Source organism: Apteryx rowi, unplaced genomic scaffold (assembly GCF_003343035.1).
Source record: "Apteryx rowi isolate R43461 unplaced genomic scaffold, aptRow1 scaffold_73, whole genome shotgun sequence".
Classification (NCBI taxonomy): domain Eukaryota; kingdom Metazoa; phylum Chordata; class Aves; order Apterygiformes; family Apterygidae; genus Apteryx; species Apteryx rowi.
In genome coordinates, this window is record NW_020451016.1 from 2,439,051 (window position 1) to 2,458,498 (window position 19,448).

The 19,448-nt window shown below is 36.9% G+C and overlaps 1 protein-coding gene across 1 annotated transcript; it reads left to right on the plus strand.

Annotated features, from left to right (window-relative positions):
* Nucleotides 1–18,273: 18,273 nt before the first annotated feature.
* Nucleotides 18,274–19,448, plus strand: PTH (parathyroid hormone). Its single transcript, XM_026087773.1, has 2 exons — nt 18,274–18,359; nt 19,175–19,448. The coding sequence occupies exons 1-2, from the start codon at nt 18,274–18,276 to the stop codon at nt 19,446–19,448; spliced, it is 360 nt and encodes a 119-aa protein (XP_025943558.1).

A 19,448-nucleotide genomic window follows, 5' to 3' on the forward strand; every position in this document is an offset into this window, starting at 1 on the left:
CAGATAGGCAGGGGCAATAAAATTAATTGCATGCTTTCTGAATGCATCAGAAGGAAGACCAGATCCCTAATTTGCTATAGGTTGCATAGTATCACAACATATTACCACGAAAAAATTACTTTTGAATTCAGGTCTGCATTCTAGGCCTGCTAGGGCTCTATTTTCACAAAGATATTATTCTCTAGGTATGGGGGAAATGCACAAAGCTCAAATACCATTGAAATCCTCATAAAACAACTGTTAGTTAATAATATGCATTTTGCTTAAGTATAACTATATACCCATTCTTTTTGCGTCTTTCGATTGGTTGAAAGAAAAACAAGAGGTCTTTCTTTCAAATGAAGGAGTTCCCTTCTCCCTTTCCACTCCTTCCCCCCCCCGCCCCCTCTCATTAATTCTACCAACCTTGTCAGGTCTTGCTCAATCTCCTCCTGGAGAAAGGTGTGTCCCCTTGTCTTGATCATGAACTGTACACATGGGCAGTGAGATGACGAATCACGAACAACTATTTCCTTCTCCAACTGATTCACTGGTGGTGCAGGTTAAACAGGAGTTAAAAGAACATTTTAAATAAGTTTAGTGACAGAACTCTTCCAATTTTTCAGCATCTTATTTTCTTTCCTTGGGATGTCACTATTTCCTTTTCTGTCATCATAAAGCTTTCTAGGCTAGATAGAGTCTTAGTTCTACTATTAATACATTTTTTACACTTTGTATTTTCAATGCTTTCTTAGCATTTGCTAAGGTGAATAAAATCTGAGAATTCAGAGTTCACTTTTTTGTAAATAGTAGGTTTATGTCTGGAAATCAAGTGAACTGCATACAGCACCTGCAGTGAGTTGAATATATAGCATATGTTCTGTGCAGTTTGATTGGATTTAGCTTCTTCTTAAAGTATGTGAGCCCACTACAAACAGAAAACAGTTATCTGAATACTTTTTCCAACAGAGATRTGACTTTTTTGTAACTTCACCTTCAAAACTGGGGAAGCACTAAGAGTCAGCTTTTAGAGAACTGATTTGCAGTGCTCTTGCCTTCTTTGTCACAGTGAGTGCCTGTACTGTCAGGAGCAGCAGCACAGTGTGAGGAATAAATGTCACTTGATAAAATGTGACAAAATGCAGTTCTACCACGTGTCCCCACTGATATCCACATTCCTTGTAAGTCTAGCAGAGGACAAACTTAGCTTTGAAGGTTGGAGGAAAGAGAAGAATTTTCTGGGATTGCAACAGAAATCTTCCAAGGATAATTCTAGGTCCAATAATACCAGAAGATAACTTAAACCATGCATATTCTAAGGATCAAATAGTATCCTTGGGGATATACCTAGATTTCTCCAGGGAAATCAACATAAAAGACATACAACACAAATTTTATTCTTGTTGGAAATAAGAAATTCTCAGGGTGTTTGGTTTCCATGTGGGATTTTTTTGCAGTTTTGAAGGAATTAAGTAGAGAGCGGAAGAATTACTTTAAAGTAGAGCAATGGTTCTCAACTCTCTTATGTTGGATTCCATGATATAGCCCAAGTCCTTAAAAAGATTAACATTTTCAAAAGCTTCTTAATTACATTTTAAAAAAGTATTTAAAGTTCTATTCCATGGTAGTGAAAACCATGTAATAGTTATGAATAACAAACAGCTTAACACAGTCTATTTTTGTAATGAGCAGATCTTTGGGGATATATGATTTTGGATATTAAGATTATACTACTCATAGCTACTCATAGCAGTGCTACTGCTCATAGCAGTTATCAGTATTCTGATGTAGCAGTACAATCTTAATCTCCAAAATAGCATTTATCAGTGTATATTGTGTGAAACACTATTACTACATCTATTTTGTTACTTATACCTAATTTATACTCAAATCTACAAACTTTGTTTATAGGCCTGGCTTCTGTTGGTTTGTCCTGGCTAGAAACCAACARTCATTGCTATGCAGCTGATTAGAAATGCTCATATGCCTAATTAATGATGTGGCTCAACATTTGTGGCAGAAGCATCTACCTGGAAGAAGGAGTGAGCAGGGATTGTGATAACATCCTAAATCAGTAAGAGCTCATCTGTCAACACTTAAACTGACAGAAATTTGTTAAACCACAACCAGATTCAACTTGTGTGTAATCACAGGACATTGACTTCACCAGAATTACTCTAGAGTTAACTTGGCCCAGTTTCTTCTTTCTTAATACAGGAGTGATCATGGAAAGGTTCTGACATATTCTGTACTATTTGCATAGTAAGTTGTTTAGATATTTTTCCTTAGGATGAGGCCTTTTGGTTATCTGTTTCCTTCTCACACACACAAAGAACTTGTTTCTCAATTAACAATACAAAGTAGGCATCCCGTACGTTTTGTCTCAGTAGCAAAAACAAATCCATTCACTGTGTTCTTGATGATAATTCGACGGACACATTATGCATTTTAGTTAAAAGAAAAAAAGAACTTTCTCTTCTCTCCACGTGAGGGCAGTGTTTGTAATAGCATATTCGGACGCAGGGCAGTGCCTGCACCCTGATGGTGTCTTAGATGACTTTCAGTATGTAACTGTTCACTCTGCAACTTTTTTTTGGTAGACAAGAGAGAAACGTTTTTAAAATAACATACAGAGGAAAATATCTTTTCTTTACAGTTATTTTAAAACCCATCATCTCCACTCTAGTACTAAAATCTGGATAAAAACATGTTTGATAGCCTACTAATTAGGCCCTAATACACCATCAAGGTGATCTTGCTCAGCTTTCTAATATAAGCATGAATTGAAGATTATCCTTGTAAAGATGAAAAGCAATCTTATCCCTAAGGTTCTCACCATTTTCTCTCAATTCCCCAGCAACTAACCCCTATCCTTGCTGGTAGCACATGGGTCACTTGGATCCATTCTTCTTTTACTGTGGATGTCATCAAAGGAAATAGCCATAAGAGAAGAGAAGACTCCCAGGTCACACATAAGTTAAACCCTAAGTTCCAGAACTTATCCCTGTGCTGGGAGTTGGAAGGAGTCTCTTAGAAAGCAATGTCCTACCTAAAATTTCACTAAGTCTGTGGGGACACAATTTTCAAAGATATTTTTATCCAACTTCTATAAAATTTAACTTGCATGTTTTTGAGTAAAAGCTTAGGTTCACTGATTATGTCAATTATCAGATATCATACATCAGAATTTAATACCAAATTGACTTCACTGAGGCCAGGATTTCATGCTGTGCATCCCTATCTTTACAATGGTAAAAACTCTCTCTGCTAATGAATGCATATTGTCTCTCAGAATGAAAAGCAGGTAGCTAGGGAATTCGATCTGTAGACAAATTCTCCTTTTAGGACCACCAACACAAGTCAAGGCAGTTGCCCCAGTGAGAACTTTAGGCCTGTAAGAGCAGTGCTCTCCGACGAAACTTATATGAGGTTCTGTGCTTGTGAAATTGTTCAAATGAAAAAAGAAATATCCTGATGGTATGGTTTCAATGGCCACTTAAGAAAATTTGGTCCATCTAATTTATGCTGATGGAAGTCACTGCCACAGAACTTCTGAAAGTGTTGCCAGAGGTCTTCTGTGTCAGAAAAAATAAACATATCACAGTACCAAATTTATTACCCTCTGTGGGCATACACTGAGTGAACAGAAAAGCATTACGAAGTGCTTCTTCAGCTTGTGATATGTGTGATTTAGACAGTATGATAAGTTCAAATGTCACCTCCTCCCACATAATACTTTGTACCTTTGATTTGTTTTCCTGGTTCTAAGAAAGATATCTGAAGAAATCAATTGGCTGTAGAGATAGAATGATAAGAGAAGCCAAAGAAAATGCATGCTAGGCAAAGTATGTCCTTTGTGATACATCCATCTCAGCAGATCCACCTTTGATTACAAATACTCATGACTAATGGTATAATTTTAATTATACTGGAGTACTTATTATTGAAATGTTGCAAATGCATCAGATTTGCAAAAGCTTTCCCATTTGAATGTTTCACCACTGCCTGCTGAAATATTTGAAGAGGCTATAATTTTCTACAAAACTTGCCAAAGCCAACTCGTACACCATGTATTGCATGATAAAGGTCCCAAAAGAGGTAAAACACAAAATATTGATTCAAAGAAGTTTAAATGCTCAAGTGTTCTTTCCTTTCACATAAATATTTTTTCAGTATCTGGATTCTTTTTTTCTGATGTAAATAGTGAAAGTGAGGGGACAAAATACCTGTGGGAAACTTGCACTCAGGTGATGACATCTTTTGACATGAGACATTCTTATGATCATAGGAATTACTAAATCAGGTCAAACTCAAGGTCCATATTGTCTTCTTTATCTACTGCTTTCTAAAAATTTTCTAAAAATATTCTAAAAAATTTGAGAGATAAGTTAGATGGGATCTTTGTGCTTCATGTTGTAATTTTTGTTATTCCATTTTAACTAAAGGGCAATCAATGTACAGAAATTAAGCTTACTATTTTATAAAACACCAGATCATCACAAGGGCCTTTTTTAAAGACTGACACAATTGGTTCACTGTCCTCAAGAACAGAGGCTATTTCTATTGAATATTTTGCATACTGTAAACAAAACTAAATACTGAAGATCCCTTAATCACCTTACCTAGTTTGTTTCTTTCTCTAATTATTATACCACTTTCCTTGTAACGACATTTGAATGTCTAGTTCAGTTCATTTTGTAGAGCTAAAACATCATTATTTTCAGTCAACCTCTCTTTGTACCATTTAATAAATGGTACAAACTTGTCTTTTTTCCTTGCTTTTTATTTTGCATATGAAACTGCTATGTAACTATCTCAGTCTGGAATTCTTTTTTTTTTTTYTTCCCCTGCAGAAACACACTGGAAACTGTCATCTAATTTGTATGCATGTCTTGCAGATTTTTTTGCCTTTGCTTCAAGAAGGATGATCCTGGGAACTAGAGGTCTTTCAGCCTCACTTTGGTCCCCGTACAATCCTAGGGCAAGTCCTCTTGAAAGCCATTTCTGGGCACATAAGGAGAAAAAGGTAAATGGGAATAGCCAGCATGGCATTGACCAACCTGATTGCCTTCTATAATGAAATGACTAGATCTGTGGGATAAGGAGAGAGCAGGGGATGTCTACTTTGACTCTAGCAAGGCTTTCGACACAGTCCCTCACAGCATTCTTGTAAACAAGTTGGAACGTTACAGTCTAGATAGATGGACAACTAGATGGATGAAAAACTGGTTAGATCATCAAACTCAAAGTACAGTGGTTTGTACTACACCTGGAGGCTGACTGCAAGTGGAGTTTCTCAGGGGTCTAGTCTGGGACCTATTCTGTTTCATAACCTTATCAGTGACGGGGACGATGAGACAGAATATGCCTTCTGCAACTGTGAGGGTGACACCAACCTGAGGGGTGCAGTCGATAGCTCAAAGGCAGGGTTGCCATTCAGAAGGACTTAAGAGTTAGTTTCCCTTGCAATAGTAAAGGCTGGAGACTGGCTGGAGAGCAACTCTGCTGAAAAGGACCTCGGGATCCTGGCGGACAGTGAGCTAAACATGATTCAGCAGTGTGCCCTGGCCACAATGAAGACTAACAGCATCCTGGGCTGTATCAATAGCAGCATAGCCAGCAGATCGGGAGAAGTGTTTATCCTCTATTACTCAGCACTCATTAGACTGCATCTGGAATACTGTGTCCAGTTTTGGGGCTCTCAGTACAAGAAAGATGATCAAGTTGAGCAAGTCCAGCAGAGGCCCACCACGATGGTCAGGAGGCTGGAACACTTGTCTCAGGAGGAAAAGCTGAGGGAACCGGGCTTGCTCAACCTGGAAAAGGCTTAGGGATGATGTAACACGAGCTTTTCTGTACCTATGAGAAGGTTGCCAAGAAGACAGAGCCAGATTTTTTACTGAGGTGCATTGTGAGTGAATGAGAGGCAATAGTTACAAAATGAAATGGGAGATTCTGACTAGCTAAAGGAAGAAAAAGTTCTCACTGTAAGGATAACTAAGCATAGAAACAGATTGCTCAGAGATCTTATGAAATCTCCACCCTTGGAGGTTTTCAAGACCCGACTGGATAAAACCCTGATCAGCTTGGTCTGAAATCACTGTTGAAGTTGGACTAGATGACCTCTGAGGTCTCTTCCAATGCAAATGATTCTATGAAACAGGAGATAATTAAAAGCTGCTTCTTCTTCTGTTAAAAATGTTACATGGACAGTAATCTCTTCAGAACATGGAGGAATTTGAAAAGCCCTTTGTATTGTTTCACAGTCTGTACTCAGAAATGACAAATGTAAGATGTTTGGTGATGAGAACTATTGATGTGTGATATGATCACTTGGTTAGTCTAATGCTATTTACAACGCAGCCACAGAAGCTGAGTGACTTGTTAGCACCTGCGTTTCACTGTCACAGATGGACTAGGATGCAAGTAAACACCTGTAACAAAGTATTTATCATACTTGTGCAGTGAGATAATAGAGAGAAGTGTTTTATTACATGGAGGTGGGATTGGCACCAGCAATAACAGCTGTCAGTGTGAGGCTTCCCAGAAATCCAAAGAATGACAGTCATTCCATTCAGTGTTTATATTTTTGCAAAGAGCTTTTACTTTGTGCTTCAAGAGAATAGAGCTATAAATTAAGCAGAAAAATATGTATTCATATTTCTTCAAAAATATGTTAGATAGTTTGCCTTACTGCTTATATGACCGATTTTAAATTAGGAATAAAAACCCAGGAGAGAACCACAACAGAAGATGGATAAAATAGGGAAGGTTGATGGAAAGAAAATGAGTATGTCTGGAAAGCTCAAAACATGACACATAAATAGAGTGAAAATTGAATAACATTCAACTTGAGAAGCTTAAAAAACAGTCTGTACATTTTGCGTAATACCTCTGTGAATCTCAAAACTGGGAAAAAAAGATGAGATTGCAGCCCTAGTAAAGTGGGAAATATGTGCCTCCTGCAGGAGTTGGATCACTTACGGAGAAGAGAGCGTATACCGTTACATAATAGGCCAGCAATAGAGCGGCAGCCCTGCGCTCTGCACTGCTGGCTGGAGAGCAGGACCTCACATTCCAAACTGCAGCTTGGCTTTTGGTCCTTGCAGTCAGATCATTATATAGTGTGGACCACTTTTATGGGCATGTATCTCCACTTATATGCAGTGATGCAGGGGCCTTGCATTGATATTTCCTATCATTATAGGTAGATTTCAGCTCTGCAATTTTTAGACATAATTTTTTCTACTTCCATTCACCCATCTGTAAAATGGATAAAGTAATTCTTCCCTCAGAGATGGTATGAGAATTACCTTTTCTCGCACTTCTGGAAAACGAGCAAGATACCTGTTCTGGCATTAATGATAACACAGCTGTAGAGCACACTTTTCTGGAAGGATATGATTTCTCTAAGTACACTCCTAATGTGATGAGGTCGTATTGAGCACGCATGTATTCAGATTTGCCCATTCCAATGCAGTATCCTTTCTCTACACTGTTCGGCTGCTGAGACACTGTGGCAGTGAGGTATGTTACTGCTCAGCTTGAGAAGACAATAACGGGACGTTAATTGTGTGCATTAAAGACTCCTGTGGTATTCTAGCATGCCATATGCAAAAATACTTCTGGTACACAATTCACAGTAAAAGGACCTTAGTAGAGTTTTAAAGAGTTAGCGTTTGATCCAGGGAAGACATTTCCACTTATTATACGCTAGGTCTGCAGATTTGTATGCAGTTGCTCCTTTAAAAACAGATTTCATAACTCTAGAATGAGATCTTCCCTTTAGTGTTAAGTGTTTCTTAAATACTATTGTTTCCAGAGGAAGAAACACTTCTCTAGCTTCTGTTGTGACCTTAATTTCAAGGACAGTGTTGCAAATGTGCATGATTCAGACTGAATATTTGCTCCCCCTCATATAATTCAGCCATGTGCATCCTGCCTGGTGCATACAAAAGCATGCCTGTTTGGCCCTACCTAATTTAACTTTAGAAACTTCATTAGAGTCTGATATTTCAAATCTACTCCTCTTCTTACATTAATTTTAACAAACATCTGCAGCCAAAGTCTAAACCCTTAGATGCTGAAAATTAGCATTGCTCCTCTGACTGAGTACAACTATGTCAGCTGCACAACTTCTCCAGTGAGTATTAGCTGTAAGCTAGAGGGATGCACTCATTTTAAAGCGGTGTGCAAAGAACCTAGTTTGCAGAGTGAATGGGTATGTTTAGAGAACTGAGTTATGTAATTCATCTATTTTTGGGATTAGCCATCCCTGAAGTTCTGAAAAAGGTAACTGGGCTGGGTTATTTATGGACTCCATTCCTACAGTTAGAGCACAGATGCTAGCATGCAACAAAAACAAACTGTTAGCTCGAGCCACCTCCTCCATACACCTTAGGAAATTTATACTTTCACAGGCATTCATGAAACTCCTAGATAAAAAGAGATTTTTGAGGGGTCTAGGATGCTACTATTGCCTCAGAATCTGTTTGCACATTAGTACGTCCAATTTCCTGTTAGCTTCTGACTGTACTTTTGTACTGTTTTTGAGGTCATTTGTACGACACAGGTACCGGAGACTCCTTTTAGAGGAGTTTCACAATGCCTGGGAGAGGAGAAAGGGCACTAATCTTGGGAGAACTAATACAGTGGTTGACTAAATTATTCTTCTGTCTTTAATTTCAGAGGACCGCTAGGATGATGGGTCAGAATCCTTCCTTTACATGGACTCTCTGTGTGTGTTTTTAAGATGCATTTGTAGGATCACTGTGAAAGCCCATTGATACTGCTACAGGATGGTAAATGTGCATAAGAATTCATCACAAAATGTGGTCTATAGCTGAAGAGTTCACAATCATGGAGCCATACAGAATCAGACAACTTACAGAAAGGGAAGAAATGGTATACAGTAGGACAAAATATGTTTGGGCTGCTTCTTATGGATTCTGCTATTGTTTAATATATTTGTCTATATATACTCATTGTTATTTTTACTTAAATATTGAAAAACATTCAAGGGAATAGAACTGGATAATGAGCAGTAATAAGAGGGCAAAGGAGTGAAAAGAAGGAAAGTTATTTGGCTCATGGAGGAAAGCCTGTTCCTAACATAGGGGTCAGCACAAAAAAAAATCACGTTAGGGACAGGACTCTATAGGGATGACCCTTTTATTAAGGACCCCGAAGCATGGAAAGATGAAGTGGCTTGCTTAGGCTACTCAGCAAGTGAAGAAGAGCCAAAGAGGGAATTGGTTAGTCCTTACCTCCTCTAGACTATGCTATGAGATAGGGAGATCATAGTGTAAAACAGAGGGTAGTAGAAAATGAGGGCAGAAATATAGGATTAGGTCCTTCACCACGTAGCACTCTATATTGCCATTTATGCACAGTGCAAGCTAAGAAAATTTTGATTTGTTAGTATCCTAGCCCAAAATGCACTGGTTAAAATGGCAATGTGTGGTGCACAACAGTGGATATCTAGGCCTTTTGCAAAAAGCCTAGAAAATTAAGATGAGGAGTTTGAATTTCATATGGAGGAAGAGAAGCAGCTTAGGAACAGATTTCAGCAGAGACTAAGTTGAAAACTAAACAATTCAGTAATAAAAATTTAAAAATGAGGTAGTCTGTACAGCTTGATGAGAGAGGAGAAATATGGATGTCGGCAAGAAAGAAGCTACAAGATCTAAAAGAGACATACTGAGTTAGATTACTTTGGACTAGTACAATCTGATTCACAAAAACTACCACTACAGTTAGTAATAATGCTCTCCTCTGTCAAAAGTCCCACTAGAAAAGGCAAGAATGATGATMTACGGAGCCAAAAGACATCTTTTTCCTCTTTTGAATCTCACTGGCTCAACAAAGAGACTGAGAGAAACATAGAAACAAAAGCAAATAATTGTTAGCCACTGAGACCCACACATCTTACCATAAAGTGAATTTTATCATAGACCACACTGTCAAATCAGACCACAGAGAAGAATCAAGTAAAAAGCAGAACAGAAAGTGATTGATGCTCAAATGGCATAGAAGGTGCTAGACTTGTTGATGTATTATATTATGAGAATTACTATAAGAATTTCATTCTAATATTGATATTTTTGGAAGATTGAAGAAAAAAAATGAGTTTTGAGAAAATTCATGTTCAATATGGAAGTAATACAAAGCAAATTAACTGTACTTAAAATGTTTTGAGTTCTGTAAAAGAAAAATATTAATTCAAGAACATGATGTTGACAAGTATTAATAATCAGGCTAAATTAGAGAAAAGGGTGGATCAAATAAGTGTGGTAAAAGGCAGAAAAAATATTACCCCTTCAGAAAATAGGATCTATTACAACTAAATATACAAATATATTAACAGAGTATTTGAAGAAACTTCAGGTGAGAATATATAACTAGTAAGTGATTTAATCTGTAATAAGTCTTGTATCTAGAAGCTTTCATTTATTTAATTTTGTTTCTGGGACAAGGTCTTCTGTGCATAACAAAGCATTTCATTTGCCATAATTATATCTCAAATAATGAAAAGCTCTATATAAAATACAACATATTTTTTTGTCCTTAGTAACACCATTATTGGAGGCTCTGCATCTTATTCCATGTTTGCACAGCAACTATTACAATAGTTTCTTTTGTAATATAAGCAAAACAATGATTTTTGCAAGCTATTTATTTTTCATGTTTTTCAACTAACATACTATGAACTCTGATTTTTTCAGGGCCTTCAGAGAATTGAAGGAAAGGTCTGAAATGTCATCATTTGTTTGTAATCTGAACTTGTCATTCCCATGAGATTTCATCAAGCTCCAGATTGCTTACTTGGAGATTATCTGCTCATCTGCAGTGACTGCAAAAAATATGGGAATATGAACTTGAAATGTCTTTTCAGTAGAAAGAACAGGAAAATATGTGGTTGCCTGTATAAAACATGCAGACCTTCTTTGTTCTATCCTGTATCATCCCGCGTCTTGTAAGACTATTTTATGCAAAATTAGCACATTCACTCTTACACTGGTTTTGTTAGGTCAAACCAGATACTTGCAGGTATCTGCTGCTCCCCAGCTCACTTTTAGGATGAAATAAATACTGATATTTAACTACTTAAACCTTTGCTAGTAGATGCATTAATTGTTTTTAAAATAATGAGTTTTATAGACTGTATGTGCCTGTGCCTAAGTGTGCAGATATATTCTCAGGAAAAAGTTCCTGAATTCTGAAGTCTTGAGTGAGGTGCTTAATCCTGGAAAAAGGGGAAGATTTTAGACTCACTGCTGTCCCCCGTGTTACAGGCATTTCCCCCTGGGATTACTTGTACACCTCAAACTCGTCTCTTTGGGTGGCTGGTGAGGGATTCCATGTCAGTTTCAAGGATGACAAAAAAAGAACATGATCCCTCATTAGAGCTACCACTGCATTTCATGTTAAAAGAGAACTCAAGCCTGCACAAAGCATTCAGAGCAAGTAATAGGCCAGTACACATTCTGACCTATAGATGAACATATGTGTGTGCGTGTATATATATATTTCAACCCCAAAACTCTGATGATCCAACAGCAGTTTTGTGTACTATACCAGCCTGCTATCTACTGAAGAAGGTCATAAATGCATTTATAAGACACTGTATTGTTCATTATAGCAATGTATTCAGCAAAACATTGACAATATGGAGTTTCAGTGTCATGAGGGCTAATATTCCACTGAGCAATCATTGATTGTAAAATAATTTAACAGAACTTTAAAATCTGAAGTAACATCTATATTTTCATATACAATTCTATGAACATTTACACATCAAGTCCACAATTCATAACACCCACCCATTCTTTAAAAATGTGTCAGTATGTATGTGTTGAAAATAAACAAGGCTTTTCTTATTGTTTCTGATACAAAATAGCATTATTGTTACTGACCACTGAAAAATGTCTCTGTGGAGAATAAGATGTACCTCATCTTCATGACTTTCCTTAACAGCCATTGTAGCATTCCTCCAGGCTGTTCTGGGCTGTTTCATCAAGCTTCAGATTCTTCTCATGAGAGAGAGATGAGGTAAGCAGGGCTCTCCATTTAGGCTTCAAAACAGCCATGTAATGCTATATGAAACTCTATGCAGCCAAGGTGTAGGGTGGCATGCAGAGAGCAAACACTCATACATTCATGATCATATCATCAAAACATGGCATGTCCATGATAGGTCATGAGAGAAAATCCATGATAAGCAGGATATCTTTGTTATCTTATAACCTGGATATGTTAAATTCAGGGCAAAAAAAAAAAAAAAAGAATAACAGGTGTCCATTTAGACACCATATGTGATTCATTTAATCACTGAAAACTCTAGAAATAATCTGGATCACAGTTATCATTACAGTGTCTAGTTTATCTAACTATGTAAGCAAGTATACTTAAAGTCAGGTGATTGGGATTAGAATCTACCAGCTTTTGTTTTCTCTCTGATCTTCTCAGTGATGTTTGTATTTAACCTGTCTTTCCCTAAATGTCCATAAAACATAAAGAAACAACACCAATATTTATTTTTCTCACAAAGAAATCAAGGAGATTCATGAACATTGTGATTCTCAGATGAGGGATGTTACATAACTGAAGAAAGATATACTGGCAAGCAATTGTTTCCAAACTCACATTTACCAGTAGCTGCTAAAAATGCATTGTATCAAGCGGATTGGGCATAAACTGAAACTGTGTTATGCTATCTTTTGATTTTCATATAAGGCCATTTGTAGTTTTCCATCTAATTGGAAACTGGCATGTGATAGAAGCTTCATCTAGTTGCAGGAAGCCAATGAACACCTGAGGATACCCCACATTACTTACATCAATTACCAAACACGCTGCTGTGGTATTTGACAAGCCACAAATCTTGTCAATCAAATGAAGATCTGAAGAGTTTACTGAGTGTCACTTTGGATCTTCATTGTGTCAAGGCAGAAATATTCCTTGCACACATTTAGAAAGGTTGCCTCACCAGTCATCCAGTGTGTCACCAATTACTTTGTTCCCTTGCTCAATGACCTACTAATACTCTGTTAGCTACAGTTCTGGTTAGAATGCATTTTATCTGGAACTGCCCGCTGAAATAAGCAAAGTGGCAAAAGCCTGATTTTGTAAATAACACAGAAATAATCTGACTTCAGAACTTAAACCTTAACTCAAATTTAGAGGATTAAGAGCTCTACAGGAATATTAATACACCAGATTATACAATTAATTCGTGAAAAATATGCTCTAGTCACTTAGGGTATAATACTAGGAAGTACTGTATCATCTAACCATAATCCAGTAATGTACCTCAGGATGTGTTTAGTTTTGAGATGCAGTATAATCCTTTTTCCTGGCAAAATGGATAGAGTATGAGAAGGAGGTTGTACAGAATTCAGTATTTTCAGAATTGCAGCCACTGTTCACCTACCTGTCTGTAAAATCTGTCTAATTGCTTCCCACTTGTTTTCAGCCCTGGAGTCCGATTACATTCAATGGCACAAATTCAAAGCAAGGTGGCACGCCTCCTGCAAACAAAGCAGCACAGAGATTTTTTCATGCACAGTTGATTAAAGTACCTACTCAATCTATAAGAGAAGGTCAGGGAAGAGTATTTCTATGACTGATCAAGGAAAAGGCTTTTCAGAGGAAAAGGCTGTGGTCAGCTCTTCTCTCCCACACTATGATTCCAGCATTTTCAGTTTTTCTGCCCTCTCCTTCACAAGTGCCATTCCCTTGTTTGGTGCCTACAACTATAATGCCTGATGTCATAAATTAGCTATTATCATAATGCAATCTGGAGTATATCGCTATATTGTCTCACTTCAAGTATAGCATTCTTTGTTTTTGACGATGATTGAGAACTCTCTCTAGCCTGAGACAGTTGACTGACATACTTGAAGAAGTAATCACAACCTTGAACCAGAATCTTCCAAGCATTATTATATTTCAACCCAAGTCTCATAAAAAGTTACCCATTCTCACCTTTCCCTCTTCCAAAGGAAAAGAAAATTCAGTATTGATAATGCAGCATATAAACCAATTGTTTGCAATCAATCTCTGAATCAGTCTCCTTTGTCTGGTAGCTACCTGAAACATCTAATGGCTTATAGCTTCTGGACTGTTCTATTCAGTCGTTCCCACTGTTTGATGCATTGGCTCATTCATCGCCTGCAGTTTTCAGAATCTCAGAATTACAGAAACTCAGAATCCACTCTGTTTTTCTTCCTCCTGTTCTCAGAGAAACAAAAATTGACCCCTATAGGTCTGTCCTCTTTTGTGGGCACCTCACTGGCAGAGGATATTTTCATAAGAAACTTGGTTTTTTTCACTCATATTTTGCCATTGTATTTATATACCTAGTCTTACACATACAAAGGCTCATGAGATGTTTTTTTCGTAGTGCAAATAATATTTTTTTTTCATTGTTTCATAAGGGTTTATATACCTCCTTTATAACATTTCTGAATACATATTTGGGTAGTCTGGTTTTAAGCCTCCTACCTAACAGCGTTTCAGCAGGGGTTGGCACTGGTTTCCTAGGTTCTGCTGTTCCATTAAGTACCACCCAAAAGGGATCTGGATTTGTTAAAAGGATGCTTAAGAAAGAGAAAAATTTGAATCTGAACATGAACCTCCATCTTTTTTAAGCATCTTCTAAAAAAGCTCAATACTATTTTCTACTGACCATTAGACAGTGGATACATTGTGTTTGAAGAAAAATGTTCACAATTACAGTATTTCATAAAAGAATGACATTCATTTGGTCCATTACCTGTCATTCCCACGCTTGATATGCCATGTTCAGCAAATACAGATGACACACACCGGATAAGGTATTAGCAGCTGTATTTTCAAATAATAACACTTCTGGATATCAGGGGTAATAATCCAAAACAAGTAAGTAACTTTTTTCTGTGTATACAAAGAAACTATGCCAATTTTGAACTCTAATTTAAATCTTTATATAATTACTATCATAGGCCCTTTTAGTTGACAAATATTGGGGTATATATTTCATATTTTTCTTATTTTTTTGCATGTTCTCTCATCTGAGGCAAATAGCACAGTTCTAATTTGTCTTCCATATTTTTCCACACACAAAAATGTCTTTCACGTTTCAAGTTTAGCAATCTTTGTTTGACATTTAAGGAGCAACCAATTTAGTACCTTTGAATAAAAATGACATTGAATAAGAAATCCTATTTCACCATTGTCATAAAGACTAGATATGCAGCAAATAAGCTAGCTAAAATTACATCTTTTTTAAGGGCAGCTACTGTAACAGACGATATTTGTACGAAGCCAGCAGAGTATTTAGAATTACAAGATCATACTCTCGGGTTTTCTCTATCTCAATTTTATTCAAATCCCTAGAATGGGGTCTCTCTTCAGGATTTACATGTGAGTTGTCAGGAATGCAACTACAATAAAAGAATAACCTCTGCAACCCAGGTCTGCTAATACTCATTTTGCAATCACTGCTAATGGTTTATTGCCAATTTTTGCTATCAGTTGCTCTTGGTTTATATGAAAACATCTTTTTTTTTGTATACAGACACTAGAGTTTATAATGCTTAGCCTTTAATTAAGGCTTTGCTGTTACACGCTAGAGGTTCCAAATGGCTGCCAGCCCTTTGCAAGAACACTGCCTTGAGGCCTTGCTTTGAAGGTTTTGTGTATGTTTATTATGGTTTAATCTAAAAAATGGTGCCTTTCGTTACCAATTGTGTAGAGATTTTTCAAATCCTTTCCTGGCATTCCATGTCCCTCATACATTTTTATTTATTAAAGCCTTTAAGTTAGTATTGCTAGCAGCCAGATCAGATACAAATCTCCTAGCAAAACATACCGGCCCCATAAACCTCTGTAAGTTTTCTCTGTGTGTAGGTGGAAGCACAGTGACAACTGACTGTATCACACAGGAAACCATCTCTATCCTTTTTTCTTGAAATCATTTAAGTGAGTAGTTCCTTTACTTCTTAGTTTACTGTTTACTGAGAGAACCATGAGCTCATTTTAGAGCTTTACGGAGCCTCTGGTTATAATATTCTTTCATTCCCTTTCTCTTCCCCATGAGAATACTGCCCGGGTAAATGAATATTATAAAACATATCTTTTATCTCTTTATTAAATACTACAGGTATACAGCATAATCTAAACAGTGCTTCTGATAAAGCAATGATAGCTTCCAATAGTGTACTAAAGTGTGCAGAAGTAAACTTTTTTTTTCTGGAGAAACATGCCGGAACCCAGATGAAACATGTAATATAGGAAAAGTACCTGACAGCCAAAAATACTCTTTCTTCATACATAGGGGAAGGATTGCTGATTTACACATATTTAATTTCTTAGAATGTAGGCAAAGAGTTCTATCTTTCTTTTCCAAGCACTAATTTATACCACAGCCTCTTCAAATGCCTCCATTATATCTGGCTCGTTCGAGTAATTCAGGGATATTCATAGGCATATATGACAGGACAGTGAGAGTCTAGCACTATATTTTAAAAACTTTTTAGTATAACCAGCTATGCATTAAAAACACCTTGGAAATGATCCTCTATCACTTTGGGGTTTCTGCCCTTCTCCGGCATATTCTTTCTCAAAGAAACCTAGTATCTGATCTAAAATGACTACTCTCACTTCCTGCAGCTATTACAAATATTAGCTTTTCAATATTTTGTTTTAAGCTTGCATTTGTAGATCACTAACCCCACTGCATAATCTTAGGCTCTACCTGTCTGCATTTAACATGACAAAGCTTTCTCTGAAAATCTTTACAGCTTCAGAGATTATGTTAGCTGGTGCACAAAGCTATGCATAATAGGGAATCTGAATTTAAAAGTCCAACTTCTTCACAGTTACCCAGAATACTTTCTTTTTGCTGAGACCTTTCTTTTCTCTGTAAATGCCCAATTAACAAAAGCATCTGAGGGTGGGTACATGAGGGTCAGGAGGGTGTGTGTTGAGAGTGACATCAACTGAGACAATAAAAGGGCTTCTAAGTTACTTAGAAGCTCTATTTTAAAGTTACATTTAAGGGGTCCACTAGACCAATTCAGTAGTCTTTAAATATACTTGACATCAAGGGACAGTCAGCTGCTGACATACCCAAACCAGAAATCTGTTTAAGGTAGTGTCTGGTAAGTATACTTTTTTACTTCCAAGTTCTCTAGAAGACTGATTTTATCATTGATTCATTACTCAGTTTTTACTTTAGCTTCTTTTCTGACTATCTTAAACATAAAACAAATATAAGTAAGATCAAACTATTCTATTATCTGAACCAGATTTGTGAAATGAAGAAATCTGAGAGAGTGAGTTAGAAATATCTTAAGTGAATCCAATGGAATTCATAATACTGAGTTAGATGGACTGCTAGGAGCATAACCATATTCTCATGCAAGATATTGTGTAGTAAATGCTTTTCTGACCTAGAGTAAATCTGTAGAAAATACTGCAAAAATAGCGCTGTGGAGTTCTATATTTATTATGTCTCAGTTATTCTGTCACAAATTGCTTAAGTTATAACAAAAAGATGCCTTTTCTGGCTGTCAATACTGAAAATCCAAATTGGAAATTGAAATTTGGACATTTTTATTTCTGCTTGTTGTAGCATCATCAGCACTAAGTATTCTTCAAGTATATCCCAGGTGACAGTTTTGCTGATGATATACTGAGCAGAGTAGAATTAACACTGGCAATGCAGTATTAACCCTGAAAAAATGGGAGGCTCAGTTCTGATTTCTCTTATGTAATTCAGTGGGGAATAACATAACTCAGTAGAGTTATGCCACTATGCAAGAACTGTGAAGAACAGTGTCAAGTTCTTCATGCTAGAGAATGTGCAACTCAGTGACACACAAGAAATAGATAAAAGAAAAAAAAATTCACCTGCATAGCTATATACAAGTATTTCAACACACTTGGACCATATCAAGTATAAATGATTTCTAAATACTAATAACTTTATTGGAGTGACATGGTGTTTTGCACCCTAGTATCAAAGTGATGGGTACTGATATGTTGATGATGCAGGGCAACTGAGGCTGACAGAAGTTCTTAAGACTTGCCTAAGAATTTACAGTAAGTTGTTCACAAAATTAGTATTAGAAATAAAGTCTACAGTTACATTCCTTGCTCTAACACATTTCACGAGAAAAATATTTTTCAATGTTACTTTTCTGATGTCTTTATCTTTTTTTCTAAACTAAATTTCTTTTGAGTTAACTAAACAGAAATTATTTGAAATACACATTTACATATGTATTCATTTCTATCTTTATAGGCGAAATGAATTCTATAAAAAATCTGGCCAAGACTGCAATCATTTTATATGCCATTTGTTTTTTTACGAAGTCAGATGGACGACCAATGATGTAAGTACATTGTCATACACTTCTGAAGTTTGGAGGATGATTTTAGCTGTTCGTGAGAAAATGGTCAATTTTTCTGTCTGCATAGAAGTTTATATGTGTGTGAGTCTTTCTATCCCCACTTTGGAACCCATTGGCCACATCAAGCCAAACTGGCCCAATTCTGTCTTTATGTATAACAGTAGAGATCTCAAATACACCTGGTTCTTATGCATTTTTTGAAAAATAGGCAGCTGAGTACAGGAAGAAAAATCATATAAGTATTTCCCTAGCTGGATAAGTTGCATCCCTTACTAGACACTTGGGGGTCTACACAGGAGAGCGTCTTTATAAAAGCACCAGTTTTGGGAGAATCTTTAGCTGGAACTCACACTTGCTTAGACACTAACATCAGTTAGCCTTGAGACACAAATCCACAGGAAATCATGCTTCCTAAGCTATAGTGTTCACAGAAAACTACCTCTGAATAAGTGCCATAATTTTATTAATGTTACCTATTATCATGTAAGCCCTGAGCTCAACTACAACAGCTAAAATAAGTGATAAACTTATTGTAGCCAAACAACATTGTTACARAACAGAATTACTTCACATTTTTTGCTGTCTTCTCACTAATAAATCCATTACCATTAACAAATCACCATCCACCCTTCTTCTCTTCTCCAGATGTCACTCTATCCCTTATAAATTAGAAAGATAGGTTCTACAGCTCCGTATTGCAGTACCTTCCAAGAGTTTCCAAACCTGTTTTTTGTGTGAAGACCAAGAATTCAAGGAGGGCCATGATGAGTCTCTATCTTTGCTTTCCTTTTGTACAGGAAAAGATCAGTGAGTGAGATGCAATTAATGCATAATCTTGGAGAGCATCGGCACACTGTGGAGAGACAGGACTGGCTTCAGATGAAACTGCAGGACGTGCACAGTGCCCTTGAGGATGCTAGGACCCAGAGGCCTCGAAACAAGGATGATATTGTCTTGGAGGAGATGAGAAGTAGGAGGCTGCTCCCTGAGCATTTGCGAGCAACAATGCAGAAGAAATCCATGGATCTGGACAAAGCTTACATGGATGTACTCTTCAAAACAAAGCCATAA